At 34.7% G+C, this 19,747-nt stretch overlaps 2 protein-coding genes across 2 annotated transcripts in view; both read right to left on the bottom strand.

Annotated features, from left to right (window-relative positions):
• Positions 1-10,548: 10,548 nt before the first annotated feature.
• Positions 10,549-17,450, bottom strand: LOC140329777 (mucin-4-like). Its single transcript, XM_072410169.1, has 7 exons — positions 17,404-17,450; positions 16,704-16,873; positions 15,803-15,947; positions 14,297-14,485; positions 12,750-12,793; positions 12,536-12,636; positions 10,549-11,440 (listed from the first exon to the last, which is right to left on the bottom strand). The coding sequence occupies exons 1-7, from the start codon at positions 17,448-17,450 to the stop codon at positions 11,390-11,392; spliced, it is 747 nt and encodes a 248-aa protein (XP_072266270.1). The 3' UTR covers positions 10,549-11,389.
• A 1,102-nt stretch (positions 17,451-18,552) lies between these two features.
• Positions 18,553-19,747, bottom strand: part of MUC4 (mucin 4, cell surface associated) — a 42,216-nt gene continuing 41,021 nt past the window's right edge. Inside the window, exon 44 of the mRNA XM_072408291.1 lies at positions 18,553-19,445. Within this exon, the coding sequence (XP_072264392.1) occupies positions 19,395-19,445 (51 nt within the window). The 3' untranslated portion in view covers positions 18,553-19,394. The remainder of the gene's footprint in view (positions 19,446-19,747) is intronic.

The following is a 19,747-nucleotide window of genomic DNA, read 5'->3' as shown; positions in this document are numbered from 1 at the left end:
CAACTTCAAACGCACACATTGCAGAATCCACCACAAATATACCAATCGATGAAACAGATGGTGTCAATTCAAGTTCCAAGGGTAATGTGACAGGGCAAACATCTACAGATTCAACAACCATATCAATTACCATTGCTGCAACATCACATCACACCGCCACTGTACCCACAAAAAACACACAACTAAAAGTAACAGAGACTTTCAATTCAACCATGAGTTATTTGTCTAGTAATGGAGCTGAGAACATAACTCATACTACCAGCTTCAAAGAACCAACCACTTCAAATCAGAACACTCAAGTGACCACAGAAACTACAACACCTAGTTTTACAAAAACTGTTCATTCAACTTTGAGTTCAGGTACCAGCACAAAAAGTTCCAGCACTGAAAGTCCAACAACTACACACACAGCCACATCCAATGTTGTTCCATCACAAATAAACATCACTGCAACAACAGAAAACAAAATGTCTAATGTTACACAGGCTGGTTATTCAAGTATGAACACTACTAAACAATTATCTAATTTTACCACAGTAGGAACTGTAAGTTCCACAATAACACAAAGGGGCCAAGGTGGCATTCAGACCAATGTTACAACAGCTGGAAATGTGTATTTATCTCTGAATTCTACCTCTACAGCTAATGCCACATTAACCAGTACGGCAACTACAACAATGGTGCAGCAAACAACATCACATATAAATACCTCCGTAACCACAGTGACTACAAAACCAAATTATACATTGCTAAACTCTTCAACCCTGACTTCAGCGGCTAACCTTCCTACTACAGCAACATCAGTGACCACTACTGCTAACACTACAAATTCCACCAGTGCAGCAAGCAATGCAAAGTCTACAAGCACATCTACAGGTATGGCGCTACCACAAATGGTTGTGCTACTAGTAAAAGTCTATGCAATGTAAAAAACTATGCAATTTCCTAAAGAAATTTACCTTTACCTTCTGTCCTGAACAGCATTTTGCCTGTTGCAGATTTTCCCTTTCTTTTTGCTAAAACTGTTGTCAATAGAACAGACACCTCTCCAACAGAGCTCCGTTCCATTAAAAGCCAGAGAGAACTTTTATTACTTTACCTCTAAAACACTTTAATATAGTAAAACATGCTTATAATGCTTTACTTTTTACATATGATGTTCACATTTCTCAATGGATTTTTTTCTATTTAGGTACCACAACCACTAGTTGCAGCCCTGTGTCCTGCTCTATAGGATATTGTAGCAATGGAGGAACATGTACATTGAATACATCCAATTGCAGTCTGGAATGCAAATGTCCTGAACCATACACAGGCAGCAGATGTAATTCTGCTGCATACATCTTCACTCCACAGCCTTATAAAGGTATGCATATAACAAACAAATATTAAATATTAATACAACTGAGTAATGAAAAAGCTTTGTAGTTATAATATATAGTTTTATCAATGATAAAAACAAAAAAGATATGATAAATTATTTAACTGGGGAAAAAGCATGCAACCTCAGGCATTAGTTCAGAAGTCAGTTATACAAGTAATATGCCAATAACCGTTGATGTTACTTAAGTTTAGATACCACTGGACATATTATTTGTACTTTTTAGGTAATGTGCCTGCAGTGGATTGCCACAGTTTACTTAAAAGACCTGTTATAAGTGCAATACCTAATACTTAATATTAAGCAATCACGTCTATTTAGTTCAGTTGCATTTTAACTATGCTAGGTTTGCTTTGCAGGATGTTCTATGGGTAGACAATATTTGCATTAACCATGTTTTGCTACTATTCTATTTTTTGCGAAAACCACACAAAATGCCCATGCAAGTTTGGACTTTTTTGAAATTGAAACATGCACAGGGTTCAACAACAGTACCAGATTTATACTATCTGCCTTGTACTGCCTTCTTTTACTCCAATTACCTAGTTCAGTTTAATAATATATTAACTAGTTCAGACATTGTAGCCACACAAAGAACATCCATAAATCTGAAAGGGCAACCACAACAACATATTGGAACTTCCTATTGTACATAAGATAATGATTGACAAAACATGATGTGCTGGTGTTCTTCTGTGTTGTCTGCAGCCAAATGTTATGTTGGCTAGGTTGAAAACTGTTCAACAAACATCTCCCCATCCACGTGTGCTTATGCTTAGTCCTGGTAACTGACTGCCCATCTACAAGGGAGAAGTTTACAGTGTTATAAAATGTTTCCTTGTGTATTATTATTATTGTTAATAAACAGTATTTATATAGAGTCGACATACTACGTAGCACTGTACATTATATACACAATTTACAGGTATTATTGAGGTTCCCAGAGTAGACTGGTGCTGCAAAGAAACACACATTAAGTTCTTTGTTTCAAATATTAAGCAAGGCTGTTTCTTTTTATAGTAAGGAGTATTTACAGATTTGTCTCATGTTACCTAATTTGTAACACAAAACTCCTGTTATATAGGCCACTGTGCTGCAATTTAGAAAATAAGTGTGCAATAAAGGTGAAATTCAATCAAAAATAAAAAAAATCAAGTTTGTTTTGAAATTTGCAATTAGTTTATTTTTATGGAGCATTTTGCATCACCTGCAAGTAAATTAGGAAGTCAGTCTTGTGAAATCAATAGTTATGTTGCAGAGAATGTAGTAAAAATGACAATGACAAATATATGATAAATTACAAATTATTAAGGAAAAATGTTATTATTATGTTACCATTATTACCACTAATTATTTTGTATGGTCCTCATAGAAATTCCTAAAAGAATAGTTGAAATGAGGTTGTGGATCAAAGGTGAAAGTGGTTCTGTGCTAAATGATACATCTTCGGTCAAATATGTCCTCCTTCAGCAAGCTGTAAACACCACGGTAAATATGCGATATCTAACATCAAAATGATACTTACTTTATAAAGTTTTGAATTCATTTTATGTTCTAAATCAAATTACATTATTGTGTCCTTCTTGATTGCTTACAATATACTGAGTATGGTTTATGGTGTATGTAGATGGCAGATTTTAGGATGACATTCATCACCAAACAATGTTTTGATCCCTTAATTGAATGAGGTTACCACCACTATAACAAACTTATTAGGCATAGACTTTAATGAAGTATTGTCTATGACAATTTTAGGCAACTTTATTAGGCAGCTAAACACTTTTTCAAATTAGCTTTAAATAAATTTCAAAACATCCAGCCAACCCAGTACCATGTAATGGAATAATCCAAAGGTCGCTTTTCAAAACCCTTGATTACACAGCTGGAAAAACACATAGACCCTGATTTATGAAAGCTCTCCAAGGCTGGAGAGAATACACTTTCAGAAGTGAACTGGGCAAACCTGGAATGGATCTGGTCCAGGATTCAAAACATTTGCTAGCAAATAGAAAAAGATTTTTAAAAACATCTAATGTTAACTGCACTGCCCCCAAATGCCCATGGTGGGGGCATTACTGGAAAAGTATATTATAGTATATTATAGCCTTGATTTCACTGTTGGTATGTAAGATTTCAAGTAGAACTAAATTGTCAATCTGTTTTGTATTGCAGGCTACAGGATACCTGCAAACAATAATGGCTTTTTATAAAAACAGTAAAGTTTTCCTCAGGCAAGTATACCCAAAAAGACTTGATCTATACCAAAACAATACATTTTTCCTCAAACTGCTGTTGGAGTTTTTAATGCCTCCAGTCATCTTTCCCTTTGGTTTCACACTGACAGTGTGTTTCAGAGACATGCAACCCCAGCAAAAAGATTTTTAAACGGCTGCCATCTTTGCTTTTTGGATTTGTACAGTGTCACCATTGTCATGCACCACACATTTGTGTATTATGTGAGGAGTTTGTGTGGGTTAGTGTGTAAATGATTTAGGTACATATACACTACAGGTCATACTGAAATCTCATTTCAGTGACATACCCACAATCATTTTATATGGAAGGTTGTAGATGAAGGATCATTTATGAGGACAATAAAAGGTAGAATAATTAATCTCGACTCATTACTAGGGATGAGTAGAAAAAGTTGAATCAAGTTAATTTGAACATTAACCTAAAAATCAACTTTCAGTGTAGAAACAAAAAAAGTTAACTCCAAAGAACCTGGACATAGCATTATTACCAGCATTGTTGGGGGAGTGAGGGGGACCTGTGGGAACATGATCAGAGGTTTTACAACATTAATGCATGATGGCCATGGATTTTAATACAATTTGTACTTTTTTTTCTCACATCAACAAAATTAACTAATTATTAATAAATTACTTAGGCAGAAGAAATCAAATTAATTAAATATGCGTTTGTGTAAAAAAAAAAAAATTCTAACTGGCAATAAATGTTATAACTACTGATATTTTTTATTACAGCAATGTGGATGGAAGAGCACAAACCCGTATTACTTCAGAGTTTACATATACCAACAATGCTACAATCATTAAATTCTTGAATGAGAATCTTGAGCAGACCATAATCAGTGTGTTTAATTCCAAAGTCAGTGGCCGTAGGAGGCGAGATACATCTGCAGTTTCATTTGGAATCATGAGTGGAGATAATATTACCAATATACATCTTGGTAAGGTTTTTCTAAGAATAGAATACTATAATAGAAGGCATTAATAACCAAGAATGCCCTTTTTAAATAATATCTATTAATGTCTTTAATAATTTCTTGTTTTTCTTTAAAATAGTCAAGATGGAACTGGCTAGGGGACAAATATTTAAGCACTTGTTAGCTGGCTATAGACTGTATGCAGCTTCTTCTGTTCTGTTTGTAGTTTACATAGAACCCCACAGGTTTTTCTGGATACCTTTAATAATACAACAATTACTGCCACGCCAGCCACCTCATGTGGCTCAGCCACTTCCCAAGATAGTGAACCTCTTTCACACCTAAAATCCACATTTATGCAGAAGTTGCTCAAGTACATGGGGCACTACAGGTTCTGTACTAGTACACTCTTACAGACTGGCACTTAATTCATCCACTATGGTTTCTGCACCAATAGACTGGTGTGTATGTCTGTGGAATTATCTAGAAAATAACATTGATTATTTGTTATATTGTTTGTTTTTTTTTAGAAACAGTAAAACAATTGCAAGACTACTTTAGCTGTAACAGCACAGGATTCTCAGGCTATAACATAACCTATGCATCTAATGGATTTATCTGTGTGTCTCCTTGTGCCATGGGTTTCTGTCAGAATAATGCAACATGTGAACACAAAGAGAGTGGACCCATCTGCAGGTAATAAGGGCAGGTGCCTGTTTAATATCACACAGTACTTTACTAGTTTCATTATGCATTCATTCTGATATTGAAAATAATAATAAAATCTGCCTGTCCTTTTGGTCACAAATGGGTCGCACAAATACTTTATAAAGCAAAATTACCTATCAGTATTGTTAGTTTTGGTTTAGTGGTTTCAGCTTAGAATGCCACACAGACCACATTTGTATCTACAGGTAAAGCTCATATCTAAATTATTCATATTAACTCATTCATCTTTTTTGGGACAAATTATGCTTTTTTTGACGATAGTGTCTACTAGAAATAATTTGTTGGAAAATATTTATTTTATTTAGTATTTGGTTTCAGTATTCAAGTCATTGTATGAAAATTATCCCAAACCTATTAAGTCACACTGTGGAGCCATTTATTAATTTTGCTGTAAATAGCTGTGTAGTAATTAATTTACTGCCAAGGTGGCAGCCCTGCATCTCCTTCTACTTCAACCCCCATAATTATATTTAATCTCCCTTGGAAAGAGGGGGATACCTCCTATTAAAAGGCCTAGTATTTTCTTTGTCCCTTGTTTGCACTTTGTTACATAGTTAGTTACCACTATGGAAATAAACCTGTCCCAGATAAAACCCCTATAGACTTTTTGATATGGAGGATGGCAGAAAAAAAAACCCTGGTTCAATTTGCTCCAACAAGGGAAAAAAATCCTCCGATTCCATGAGGCAATCGGATCTTCCCTGGATCAACAGTCTTTGTTATCTTTATTTTAAAACTTTAATGACCAGTTAAATTATTTGCTTCTAGAAATCATCCAGCTTTTTCTTAAAGCAATCTATGGTAGTTGCTGAAACTACTTCCTGAGGTAGCCGATTCCACATTTTCACAGACCTTACAGTAAAGAATTCCTTCCTTATGCAGAGCTTAAACTTTTTCCAGGTGCAAAGAGTGCCCCCCATTATATTAATGAAGATGAATTATAATATTATAATAAAAAACAAAAAATAATATGTGGAAATACATCTTTATAAACATGTAATCAGTAAAAACAACAAAATGTTGAAATTGAACACAAATCTTTAAACAAACTTTGTATGTACAGTATATGCTACATTATACCTTTGTTTCAGTTCACACACAACCTCCACTAGCAAAGTTGATAACAATTTATCAAGAGTATAAAATTATGTCCTTATGAATCTTTTACGAAAGACATCTGTTATACTACTTACCTTACTTGCAAAACCTTTTTGTTTCTTAAACTCCAACTTTTGTCTTTTCTAGGTGTACCACATTTACTATTTATGCCTCATATGGGGAGAATTGTCAGTACCTTGCCATTAACCTAAATGCCTTCTTTGGAATACTCTTTGGTGCCATTGCCTTTGCCATCCTCCTTATTGCTTTTACCATTTTGATTGTTTATTGCTGTCGAAAGAGAAGACACTCTGAATCCAGGTATTACTTTACCATAATTCATAAAATCTACTTATTTAGACCCAAAAATGCATATGTAAAAATGTACCATTATTAAAATTATGTATAGTTTGTATTTGTATTGTTAAAGATAAATACAACTTTATATTTAGCTATTGGTTTTTAGTTAGCCCCATACTTTATTACTTTATTTTACATGGCATAATTTTTAGTGACATGGATATATAAAGTGTCACATGTCTTTAAAGGGTCTATTTGAAAATATGTTAATATGTACACATTTTTTATATTGGATTCAGTTAGAAAGTGTGTGAATTACATTTTATTCATGATTTATCCCTTTTTAATTGAATCCAGTTGGGTGACTCTTGGGTGAAAAGGTTTATAAATTAGCCCATACACTTTTTGGAAGGAAAAGTAAAGAACTCCAGTCTACCAGGTAGCTGTGTCCAAACTAGTTTGCAAGGGGAACATTTCCCTAATCAAAAAAAAAATGGCATTTAATTTATTATCTGTCATAAACATCCCCGTGTTATAAGTTAATAAACATGTAGATACTACTAGTGGCAGAAAACATATGGTATAAAATGAATTGTTTTATGTTTTATAATAAATTCACAGATACTATTGTACTTAAGCATTTACTGATTTTGTTTTATAGGGATCTAACTTTCTCCTGGGGTTCAAAACCTAATACATGTGAGTTTTTATTGTTTTTTTTTTTTTTTTTTTGCTCAGCTGTTATTGACGTAGTCACAATTTATTCTAAACTTACATTTATACCAAATAATGTAAAATGTTTGTATTTTTTTTCTCCATAACAATTAGATTTGTTTTTTATGTCCATATGCATATTTGTTTACTCCAAATCTATTAGTATTAGTAAAGATTAAAAGAATCATTATCAGGGTAAGACCACACATTTTTTTTATTTATATCCTGGATATATGTTTTTTTAACTTACAGAATTACTGTATATGTAAGGGGGCAGGTCTATATGTTAGGGCTGAAGTTAACCCAATCACATATGGCTAGTCAGAATTACAGCAAAATATATATGTTGCACATAACAGCAAATCAGAATCCATTTGTTATTTTTCCACATCTGGATCTGATTTAAAGCTCTCCAAGGCTGGAGAGTATACACTTTCATCAGTGAAGCTAGGTGATCCAGCAAACCTGGAATGGATTTCTTAAAACTAAATTGATATTTGTTAGCAATTGTTTTCTAGTATCACATCTACATTTTGATATGATTTTGCATTTTAATTTTAAAACACTTGTATTTTTTTTTTTGTATATTTTTTATAGATTTAATTTTTCTGAATAAATTACCATTTTTTCCTTGATACAGCTTTTTTTAGGCACATGGAGACTCAAGTGGCTTGGAAGCCTGAGCTCAAGAGCTTTACTCCTACATTGGAAAATATTTCAGTTGCTCCTCAGGTAACACCTTGCTCTCTTGATTTTACCCTATTTTAAAAATGTAGATTGGACTTTATAAATATATAATCATTCATGAGCAATATGGATGCTGGAGGGAGGTTCTGGGTAAGAGGGTCTCCAATGCACAAAGTGTTTTGTACAATGTCTACTAGGGCAGATATTGCTTGTCCACTGGTAGTGTATCTGGCATTGTGTGTGGTATAGCTGCCGTCTTCAATATCTACTTGGTTTCAATTCTTGGTTACCAGTGGCTTAAGTTTTAAAACTGCTGGCTGGTAGTGACAGTTGGCATCCAGTACTGCCCCTTGACAAAAAACCCTGGAAAGCTCATTATTTTATATTTTTAACAAATCTGTGAAGTTAAAGATTCAGAGCTGTCTTGAGTTTTATCTAAAGCAATATCTCTGGGTTTGTGTCTTGGACTACAGGTCAAACCCTTTATTTTAAGTTGCATTATGTATTTTTTACTTCCTTTCTAGTTTAAAATTCAAAGGGCATCTCTTGAAAAGCATCCTCAGTCAAGCACAGATTCATGAGCCAATACCTTAATGTTTTGCCTTCACCTGAAGAGGATAGTGCTCAAGGATTTTCTTGACGATTCTAAATCGGAATGTTTGACTACAACAGGAGAAATGAGGACACTGGGCTATACCGATCTTCTGGTCTGGAAACTTCTGATCATTGTCATGTTGACAAACTATATTTTGTGAAGGAATACTTCCTCATTGTCGAAATGTTTATTTTTATATATTGTATATTTAATGAACAATTATTATATATCTTAAAAATATAAGGGGGCATTCATGGTTATTTTTGTTATAGCATTGCCCATATTTACCTTGTGTACTTGATTGATGTTTTCATTTAACTTAATGGCATTCTCATGTGACTTCTTCTTCTCTCACATTATTGCACTTTATAACATTGATATGGTGATGTCTTATAAAGTCTTAATAAACATTTTGATCAGTTACTATTTAATGTATTGACTCTTTTATTAAAATCAGCTTAGACCACCTAACAGTAATCCTAATAGTAAATATTCTATTTATTATTGCACAAAGTTGTTATACCAGCAAGTCAGGTGTGGCAACCTACATATTTTTCTTAGTATAGGTCTTCAGAAAAACATTGTAAAACCTTATTTACTCCCTTTGTGTAGGTTATATATGGTTATAGGATGGAGCACTAATGTCATTGGCAGAACTGGTATGTTAATACTAAGCTAAGCTTTGACTAGTAGCAATAGGCCTTCCAATTATTACACCAGACTTACACTGCACAGTGAATTGCTATCAAGGAGTCACCCAAATCATACTTCATGGTCTACAAACCCCATCTATATTCCTATTTCTTTACATTATCACTATCCAGTATTTGTATCAAGTATTTTAACCAGTTAATGATCTGTTATGAATAACAGATTACTTCAATGTTTCTAAGTCCACGAAAACTCAAAATCCAAAGTTAGCAGATTCTTCTTCTCCTAGATAACTGCTAATGTGTATCTTTCAGTTTAAACCTAAAGTCAAAACAGTGCTGGTATCATCCTACTCTATTCCCTGTACAGCAGCAAACAGAAGGAAAGAACTGCACATAATGGCAATATATCCCATATAATATGTGTCTTTTTGTGTGAGATCACTACCATCATGGGCAATGACACATAGGGAAGAGGGGCTCTTCAGAGTCATTTTAAACATGGGTTGGGCCCTGAGAAATAGTTAATGGATGTACAGCAACCCTTTAATTTTAGTGCCCCTTTGGGGGAGAGGGGGACCCAGTCTACATTTATCTACAATCTTTAGAATATTTGGTGTTGTCTGATTAGCTTAGGTGTTCTGGCATTCATTGATCACCTACTCCAGTTCTAAGGTAGTGTTTCTGGCCATACTGAACAGAGGGACCAGTCTGCAGCAACAGATGTTTGGATGACATGAAATCATTAGAATTGTTAAGTAGAATTGTAAAATTTTAAACAGGATAAATAGTGGGAGAAACAGGAAAGAGGGGAACCAGACCTGCCATGGATTACAGAGTCTGCTCAGGTCTGTAGGCTGGGAAGAGTCCTGTAACTTAGGTTCAGCAAGGGGCCCACATCTTGGAAAACCTGAGAAAGAATCTTTCAAATATGCATGGGTATAACAGGGATGGGAACTCCAAAATCTCCCTAATCCTCCCACAGATGGAATTATTTCTTATTAATTATTACTATTCCGCACTTTTTACAAAACTAAACAAATTGGCAGCAGTTAGACTTTTAGTTTTGTGTTTACCATTTGATCATTTTAACTAAAGGTTAACGCCATTCCTTCCAGTGTTACTTTACAATGGTACGTTAAATTCCGCCTGCAGCACATAATACATTCAAGGGAAAACTTAGATCACACTATGATCCAACAAAGTAAAATGAAATCCCAAGAGGTAGAATAAATCATTTTTTAATAAAACTGGCAAGCATATAAATAGGAAGATATGCTTCATAGTCGATTTTAGGTAAAATCATTAACATTTTAGAAGCTCTGGTGCACAGAATATTAGATACAATAATACATAGTTTGATAAATGAATACTTTAGAAGATAAAAATACACCTTTAAGATCAAATGCTTTACAAGGCTGATAAAAAATATACTCTTTAGTATTCTACTGTAGGCAAGAAGACAAAAAGTGCAATATATACTAAGGAAAGCCCTATAGTTCAGATGTATTCAAGCTTAAAAACCTAAAAGACTGTTTTCACAGTGCTGAAATTTATTGACATGTCTTTGTGTAAAAAACATTCATGATAAAACATTGTATCATCCTATTCCCATAAAACTTTCTTCATTAAAGTACAGCCTTGTGACAGCTGTAGACCCTTGTAGAGTATGTATGTATGTGCTAATAGCAACCAACTGGATAATGTCATGTATTTACTGGCAGTGGCACATACACTGCTCTACATATTGTAACCAGGGTAAGATAAGAAAATAGGCTTATCCTTGAAGTACTGTACATCTGTATTTGGCATAGGGATTTCAACAATAACACAAAAATGGTAAGATATTGCAGCATGTTGTTCTTTTAGGCTGGATAAATTATTTAATAAAGAAATCGGCTTTTATTTTAATACAGAAGATATATAACCCATAAATATATAGGGAGGAATTACATAAACATATCATTACATTTGGTAATTATTTGACAGTCTGTTTGTTCTCTGTACATATCAGTTTTAGGAAACTGAATAAAACATCAGAAAGCTTGAAACCTTAAGTGAGCTTTTTATTCATAATTGTTCACATTAGGTTTAATTTCTGGTCGTTTTATCTTGACCTAGGAAAAAGTAATGAAAAAAAATCAGAAATGTGATTATGATATCTTAATAAAAATTATTTTTAGTGACAAAACTTGTCCTTACAATGCAACCCAGATCACCAGGTTTTATTTCTGGCACCCCAGCACAATGTGTGCAGCTTTCCCCCACACCTTCACTGCTCCATACAGCTGGTGAGTTGGAAGAACCTACCTGCTACTTCTAGGTATGGAGCGGCAGGTGACTCACTGCATGTGACAGTGTTGGGCCAACTACAAACCACCAGGGCAAATAGATCACAGATATGTATAATCCTTGAATGATTTGTTTTGCATGCATGAGGTGGTTTTCAGAAGCCAAATAAAATGTTGGGAAATGAAAAAAAAATTATGTGAATTAGGTTGGGTATTTATTTATTGAGGTATTTAAATATATGTTGTATGTTCACAAAATGGCTAAAACATCCAACTCTTTACTAAGTAATATGACTGTTTTGAAAGCTAATCTGTTCATTAGTTGCTGGGTTGTAACATTTGTTTGCCTTTGCATTCATGATTTGATGAAAAAAAACAAACAGCTCAGTCCAGGAACAATTCAGGCACACCCAATCTATTCAAATCATCACAGTGCATTGAAAAATGTACAGTCTAGGAGGAGGTCCCTGCCTAAATGGTTTACATGTAAAGAACATCTGGCACCAGGCAGAGCTACACCATGAAAATCTCAGGCGTGGGGAAGAAGGTATCTTACCATGTAGGGTTTACTCAGGGTGTGGGAATACCATAAAAGACAACTATACTAAGAGTGCAGATGTTCTCTAAGTAAAGAGAAGCTAAACTTGCTCTGAGCAGCAATCTATGCTAATAATTTCCTAAATCTTTTTACATTTCCTTGCACATTTGTCCATGCTCACTGCAAGATTTCTATGTGCAGGAAAATTCCCATTGCACGTAAATAAATGTGTATGTGAACCACAAAACTCACTATTAAAGATAAGCATAACACTAAGGGTGAACTGTTCAAAAACCTTTGTCCAGTAATGTAAAGTGGCAATACACAAATGATGAGGAGAACTAAACTGTAAACCAATACATACATAGTAAAGTGATACATACCTCTGCCGTACTGTTGACTTTTTCTAAGTGTGGTGTCCAATCTTCTGAACTTGCTTCTGTGCTTATAGATGAGTTATCCTTATTTCCCATTCTTTGAAAAGCTAGAAGTTTGAATACAGAGAAATGTTACATAGCTTTCTGAAATGTAGGAATCAATACTATTAATACAATTTAAAATACAAATTCAATTAATAATTAATATAGAAATACTCACATGGAAAAAGTGATGATTTCCAGCTAAATCGTCTTTGGTACAACCTGAAAAAAAAAAAGAATACATTTAATGCATATTATTTCAATGACATGTATCTGAAGGGTAAATTAAGTGGAAGACTATCAAGATAGGGGGCCCAGGTAGAAAGCAAGCAGAGGGTTAAGAAAGGTGATAGAAGGCCAGGCATAGGTGAAGTCAACGTAATTAGTGAATGCAAAAGAGGAGTGGGGGGAGGGGGGAGTTGAGGGGACTCATCTGAGGTAATATTTCCCTGAGAACTAAAATGGTCCACTAATAGGTCAAGTTTGGTAAGGGTCTACATGCATAAAATATAGTTTCTGAGTCGGTGTGTTGCAGCTGGGAACAATAATGGTGGCATACTCCAAGTGTAATGTTGAGAGTAGTCACAGCTTTTGAAGTCTTCTAACCTCAATGACCAAAGTTTTGTAACAAGTGGTATAGTGGGGAATTTGGTGATTATGTCATTGGTGTTATTTATGTGCACTGTTGTTATTGTGTTATATATATTAAAAGAGTTAATTAAACTCATGTTTATTGGTTTATTGGTTAACGTATACATATTTGTATGTTTATATTTTGGAATAACTGAATGTTGTTAAACAAATGGTTACTACTGCTAATAAAACCAACACGTAGTGTATATGTTTTTTTGTGACAGTTTGTTCAGTGAAGGAGAGGAACAGTGGAGTAAGGTTACGTACACACGTCAGATGATTCTCGTCTGATAATCGCCACAGGGCTGATATCGGACGAGAGCCTGGGGTTTTTACAGCACTCGTTGTCTGTTGTTCCGATGACCATCCTGGCGGATCCACATACAACGAACGATCTTTATAAAAGTGAAGGGGAGAGAGCGCAGCGGGATGCCGCTCCATCCTTCTCCCACCTCTATACAGCGAAATGGCTCTGTATGTACACTACTCATTCATGCGTCGTATGGTCTTTTGTCATTGGAAAGGATCATTACACCTGTGTTCCCAGCCTAAGGCCAGGCAGTAGGTGGAGTGAGTTGAAGGCAGGTGAATCTGAGCTCCCCTGGTAATAAATACAGGTGTAATAATAACGATCTGATGGTATATGAAAATGTCGACAGTAACAGGCTGTAGCAAAGCAAAAAGAAACATGCATGAGGGAAAAAAAGTTATAGAGATCTGTGCCAGCTTTTAGTGCCCTTTATTAAGACCACCACATACTTCTGTAGGGCAATTTAACTCCCCAATATTTCCAAAAATATGCAGTCCCTGATTTACCTCCTTTTAAACGCTTGTTAACTTGAAAAACATGACACACAACAGCAGATTTGTTTTATCTGATGTTCTGCAATTATAACTGTGAACGTGACAAAATTACTCCTTTGTAGATAAGCCAAATAAATGCAAAACACACCCAAAAATATTTTTGTCTTTTTACAGAAAAATTACCATAGCACAAAGCATGCCTCTGTAATTTCCCTGTAATTCTTTCGGCACATAGATGGAGTCCAATCAAGAACATATAAAGCAAACAGCAATAGATTTGGCACTCACTCGTCTGTATCATCAAAATCATTCTTGCTGTTCCTCCTACGATAGAAGTACATTCCCAGTACTATACCCAAGATCAAGAGGAATAGGAAGGCCAGAGATCCAAATAATATTCCAAAGAATGCATTAAGGTTCATTGAGAGATTTTCACACCGTTCACCATAAGTGACATAAATAGTGAAAGGTTTGCATCTGAAATGAAAAAAATACAACTTAAGTAAACGGACACTATCTCATTTTAGTTTCCAAAGCAGGCAAAAGCTGCACTCCTCTGCTGTCAATTCACAGATACCCCAAAGAAAGCTCCATAGATTTTTTTATTATCAGTAAACACAGATTTTCTTGAGGTATTGGCTTTAGGCCAAATTCAGACTAGTAGTAACTTTAAGTGGTACCGCTACAATTAACTATTTTTCAACTGCTTTTTAAAATGGTTGTTACTGAAAAAAAATGGTCTATTTTTTTCTACATTTTACAGATATTTGGGGTTGCATTGCTGAACAGTTATTTAAAAAATACATGGAGAATCTGGGGGCAGTTGGTCACTCCATTCGCTTCCATGCATGACATGATCTATAATTCCTGCTTCTACCTACAAGCAAACTCCTGTACAAGCGTTTGCAAAAGCCTGAAAAAACTATGCAGCCACTAACCTTTAACCACTCCCAAATGGCAAGCAGTTGCCAACAGGCACTCAGAAATGGTCATTGGCGTGGTTATTACTGCTAATAGGCATCGGTTGTAATTGTGGCCACTGTCTCTGATGACTGAATGACTGCATTATCCTTAGCTAAATATGTACTTCTGCCTTTTCTAGGTTCCTAGGTTCTCAGTAAGGCAGGCATTTTGAGTGAGTCTGATTCAATGAATTGTCTTTGTGGTCAACAATGTCCTTCATCAAGGCGTGGCCATCTTGAGAAATGTTTTTTTTCTGTTGATTACTCAAGCAAGAGAAGGGAATTATGTGTTCAGCTTTTTGAATTGAAAAGGACAGATGCCTCCTTTGGTTATTAAAAGTGCCCTCAGGCCTTTTCAGCTCCCAGCCTCCCAGTTTTTTTCTAGGACTTATAAATAGAAAGAAGAGCACCAGTGGGCAGATCCTGCTGCAAGCAGAAAACAAACGTAACCATAGGTTTTTCTGAACACGACTGGCATGATTGATATAGTTCTATAGCCTGTTTCTTTAAACAGTAAAAGTGTACAACAAAACTTTATAATATTTGAATTGTTTACTATTGGACTGTCATTCGGTAACCTAAATAAAGATTCCTGTTGCAACAATTCATCAGCTCTGTGAGATTCGTTCTGGCCATTAATATCTTCACCACACCTTGGGCAGGCTTACATACTAGTTTGAACACAGTCTTAGTCTTAGAAACATTTGTGTTGTCAAGACCATATCTGTGATTTGGATGAATAAAGAACTCGGTGTTTATGGTATGGGAGGTGTGTATATTGAGCTATTGCTGCAGTGTTGGGGGACATCATAAAATAACAATGTTTCCTTACGTGCAGGTAGGATTATCTCCAATTAGCTCACAAATTCCATCATTCTTACAGTATTCTATACACTTGGAAACACATTCAAATGTGTCTGGATTCAGTTTATAGCCAGGGACACAAATAGTTTCCTTAGCAAGTTCAGGTAAGGTCACTACGAAAAAAAAAAACAATTGATGATTAATTATTATGATTTAACAGATATGTGTTGCTTTCCTAAATTTTGATAAAATTTAGAATTATTGTAATTTACCTTGACTTCAATCATTTTTATTAGAATTTTCAAAAAGAAAATACAAAGTCTGTAACAAGCCTGTAACAACTACAGCTAGACAATAAACATTGCTCTATAGTTTGTCAAAAAACAATAAGGTAAATATACAAAAAAAAGAAGAAGTTTAAGAAAAAACAAAACAAATGGCGAAGTTTGTGATATATACATTAATTTAAAAACTACAATGCTAGTTTAGCTAGCTGAAATCTGCCTTTATAATAGCATATCACATAGCAGACTAAGAATAGGAGGTTATACAGTGCTGTATTGCATTTCTGTCACTATACCATAATATTGATAGAAAACCACCAAAGGTACCAGAAAAGGAGGTGGTCAGGGAGGAATGTTTGTGGACCTTTATAAGTAGAAGAGTATGGGATAGATGTTAACAATGGGCTGATATTCAACCACAGTTCCCTGAGTAGGTAGGTGGCAAGATGGGTGACACAGGTAGCTACAGAATTCCGTACCTTAGATTACGTGTTACAGACATGACCACATAATGTGCCAGGTGTATGTTAAACACAATACTGTCTGAAGAGAATTGTAATTGTTTTGTATAACTACAATTATTCACTAAAATTCGAAACCTAATAAAAGCCAGCAAGATTAATAGGTATAGAAATGAACACTTACACATTTCACCACTTGTGACATTAGTTATTGGAAGCTTCTCAAATAATGTACTGCTTAGTTTGGGAGTTAAATGATCCACAAGTTCTTCATTCAGGAATTTAATTACTGTTATATTTGCCTTATATGTAAACCTCGCCGTAAAATTTCCAAACCAAACACCATCAGTATTGCTGTAAAAGAAAAAGGCAGTCAAGTCATAAAAAGCTAAACATTATTAACCTCCTGGGCAGTTCATTTCTGTCCGGTTCTATATGTCTAAAAGAAGTACATTGTTTTTCATGAAAATGTATTTTACAGTATAATATATTAGTATGAGTATAATAAAGTTTGAAACACAAAATTATGTCAAACTTAATTAAAAAATTTAATTAAAAAAAAGTTTTAATTTTTTTTTTTAATTTTTTAAAAACATTTTTTAAAAATAAATAATACACTCATTCTTATATATTATACTGTAAAATAAATGTTCATGAATACAATGTACTGCTTTTACACATATAAATCCACTGTCTTGCATTCAATAGTTTTTTTGGTATTGAATGCAATACAAATAGATTTAAATTTAAATTTAACGAAATGTCCGCACGCACCATCGTCACCGGGAAATCCTGGAGTGCAGAGAGCGCCACCCGGAGGAGGAAAGAAGATGGGCATCGCTGACTAGTAGCAATAGGCCTTCCAATTATTACACCAGACTTACACTGCACAGTGAATTGCTATCAAGGAGTCACCCAAATCATACTTCATGGTCTACAAACCCCATCTATATTCCTATTTCTTTACATTATCACTATCCAGTATTTGTATCAAGTATTTTAACCAGTTAATGATCTGTTATGAATAACAGATTACTTCAATGTTTCTAAGTCCACGAAAACTCAAAATCCAAAGTTAGCAGATTCTTCTTCTCCTAGATAACTGCTAATGTGTATCTTTCAGTTTAAACCTAAAGTCAAAACAGTGCTGGTATCATCCTACTCTATGCTCTGTACAGCAGCAAACAGAAGGAAAGAACTGCACATAATGGCAATATATCCCATATAATATGTGTCTTTTTGTGTGAGATCACTACCATCATGGGCAATGACACATAGGGAAGAGGGGCTCTTCAGAGTCATTTTAAACATGGGTTGGGCCCTGAGAAATAGTTAATGGATGTACAGCAACCCTTTAATTTTAGTGCCCCTTTGGGGGAGAGGGGGACCCAGTCTACATTTATCTACAATCTTTAGAATATTTGGTGTTGTCTGATTAGCTTAGGTGTTCTGGCATTCATTGATCACCTACTCCAGTTCTAAGGTAGTGTTTCTGGCCATACTGAACAGAGGGACCAGTCTGCAGCAACAGATGTTTGGATGACATGAAATCATTAGAATTGTTAAGTAGAATTGTAAAATTTTAAACAGGATAAATAGTGGGAGAAACAGGAAAGAGGGGAACCAGACCTGCCATGGATTACAGAGTCTGCTCAGGTCTGTAGGCTGGGAAGAGTCCTGTAACTTAGGTTCAGCAAGGGGCCCACATCTTGGAAAACCTGAGAAAGAATCTTTCAAATATGCATGGGTATAACAGGGATGGGAACTCCAAAATCTCCCTAATCCTCCCACAGATGGAATTATTTCTTATTAATTATTACTATTCCGCACTTTTTACAAAACTAAACAAATTGGCAGCAGTTAGACTTTTAGTTTTGTGTTTACCATTTGATCATTTTAACTAAAGGTTAACGCCATTCCTTCCAGTGTTACTTTACAATGGTACGTTAAATTCCGCCTGCAGCACATAATACATTCAAGGGAAAACTTAGATCACACTATGATCCAACAAAGTAAAATGAAATCCCAAGAGGTAGAATAAATCATTTTTTAATAAAACTGGCAAGCATATAAATAGGAAGATATGCTTCATAGTCGATTTTAGGTAAAATCATTAACATTTTAGAAGCTCTGGTGCACAGAATATTAGATACAATAATACATAGTTTGATAAATGAATACTTTAGAAGATAAAAATACACCTTTAAGATCAAATGCTTTACAAGGCTGATAAAAAAATATACTCTTTAGTATTCTACTGTAGGCAAGAAGACAAAAAGTGCAATATATACTAAGGAAAGCCCTATAGTTCAGATGTATTCAAGCTTAAAAACCTAAAAGACTGTTTTCACAGTGCTGAAATTTATTGACATGTCTTTGTGTAAAAAACATTCATGATAAAACATTGTATCATCCTATTCCCATAAAACTTTCTTCATTAAAGTACAGCCTTGTGACAGCTGTAGACCCTTGTAGAGTATGTATGTATGTGCTAATAGCAACCAACTGGATAATGTCATGTATTTACTGGCAGTGGCACATACACTGCTCTACATATTGTAACCAGGGTAAGATAAGAAAATAGGCTTATCCTTGAAGTACTGTACATCTGTATTTGGCATAGGGATTTCAACAATAACACAAAAATGGTAAGATATTGCAGCATGTTGTTCTTTTAGGCTGGATAAATTATTTAATAAAGAAATCGGCTTTTATTTTAATACAGAAGATATATAACCCATAAATATATAGGGAGGAATTACATAAACATATCATTACATTTGGTAATTATTTGACAGTCTGTTTGTTCTCTGTACATATCAGTTTTAGGAAACTGAATAAAACATCAGAAAGCTTGAAACCTTAAGTGAGCTTTTTATTCATAATTGTTCACATTAGGTTTAATTTCTGGTCGTTTTATCTTGACCTAGGAAAAAGTAATGAAAAAAAATCAGAAATGTGATTATGATATCTTAATAAAAATTATTTTTAGTGACAAAACTTGTCCTTACAATGCAACCCAGATCACCAGGTTTTATTTCTGGCACCCCAGCACAATGTGTGCAGCTTTCCCCCACACCTTCACTGCTCCATACAGCTGGTGAGTTGGAAGAACCTACCTGCTACTTCTAGGTATGGAGTGGCAGGTGACTCACTGCATGTGACAGTGTTGGGCCAACTACAAACCACCAGGGCAAATAGATCACAGATATGTATAATCCTTGAATG

This window comes from Pyxicephalus adspersus, chromosome 4 (genome assembly GCF_032062135.1).
Source record: "Pyxicephalus adspersus chromosome 4, UCB_Pads_2.0, whole genome shotgun sequence".
NCBI lineage: Eukaryota > Metazoa > Chordata > Amphibia > Anura > Pyxicephalidae > Pyxicephalus > Pyxicephalus adspersus.
This window is presented reverse-complemented; position numbering and strand designations above follow the sequence as displayed.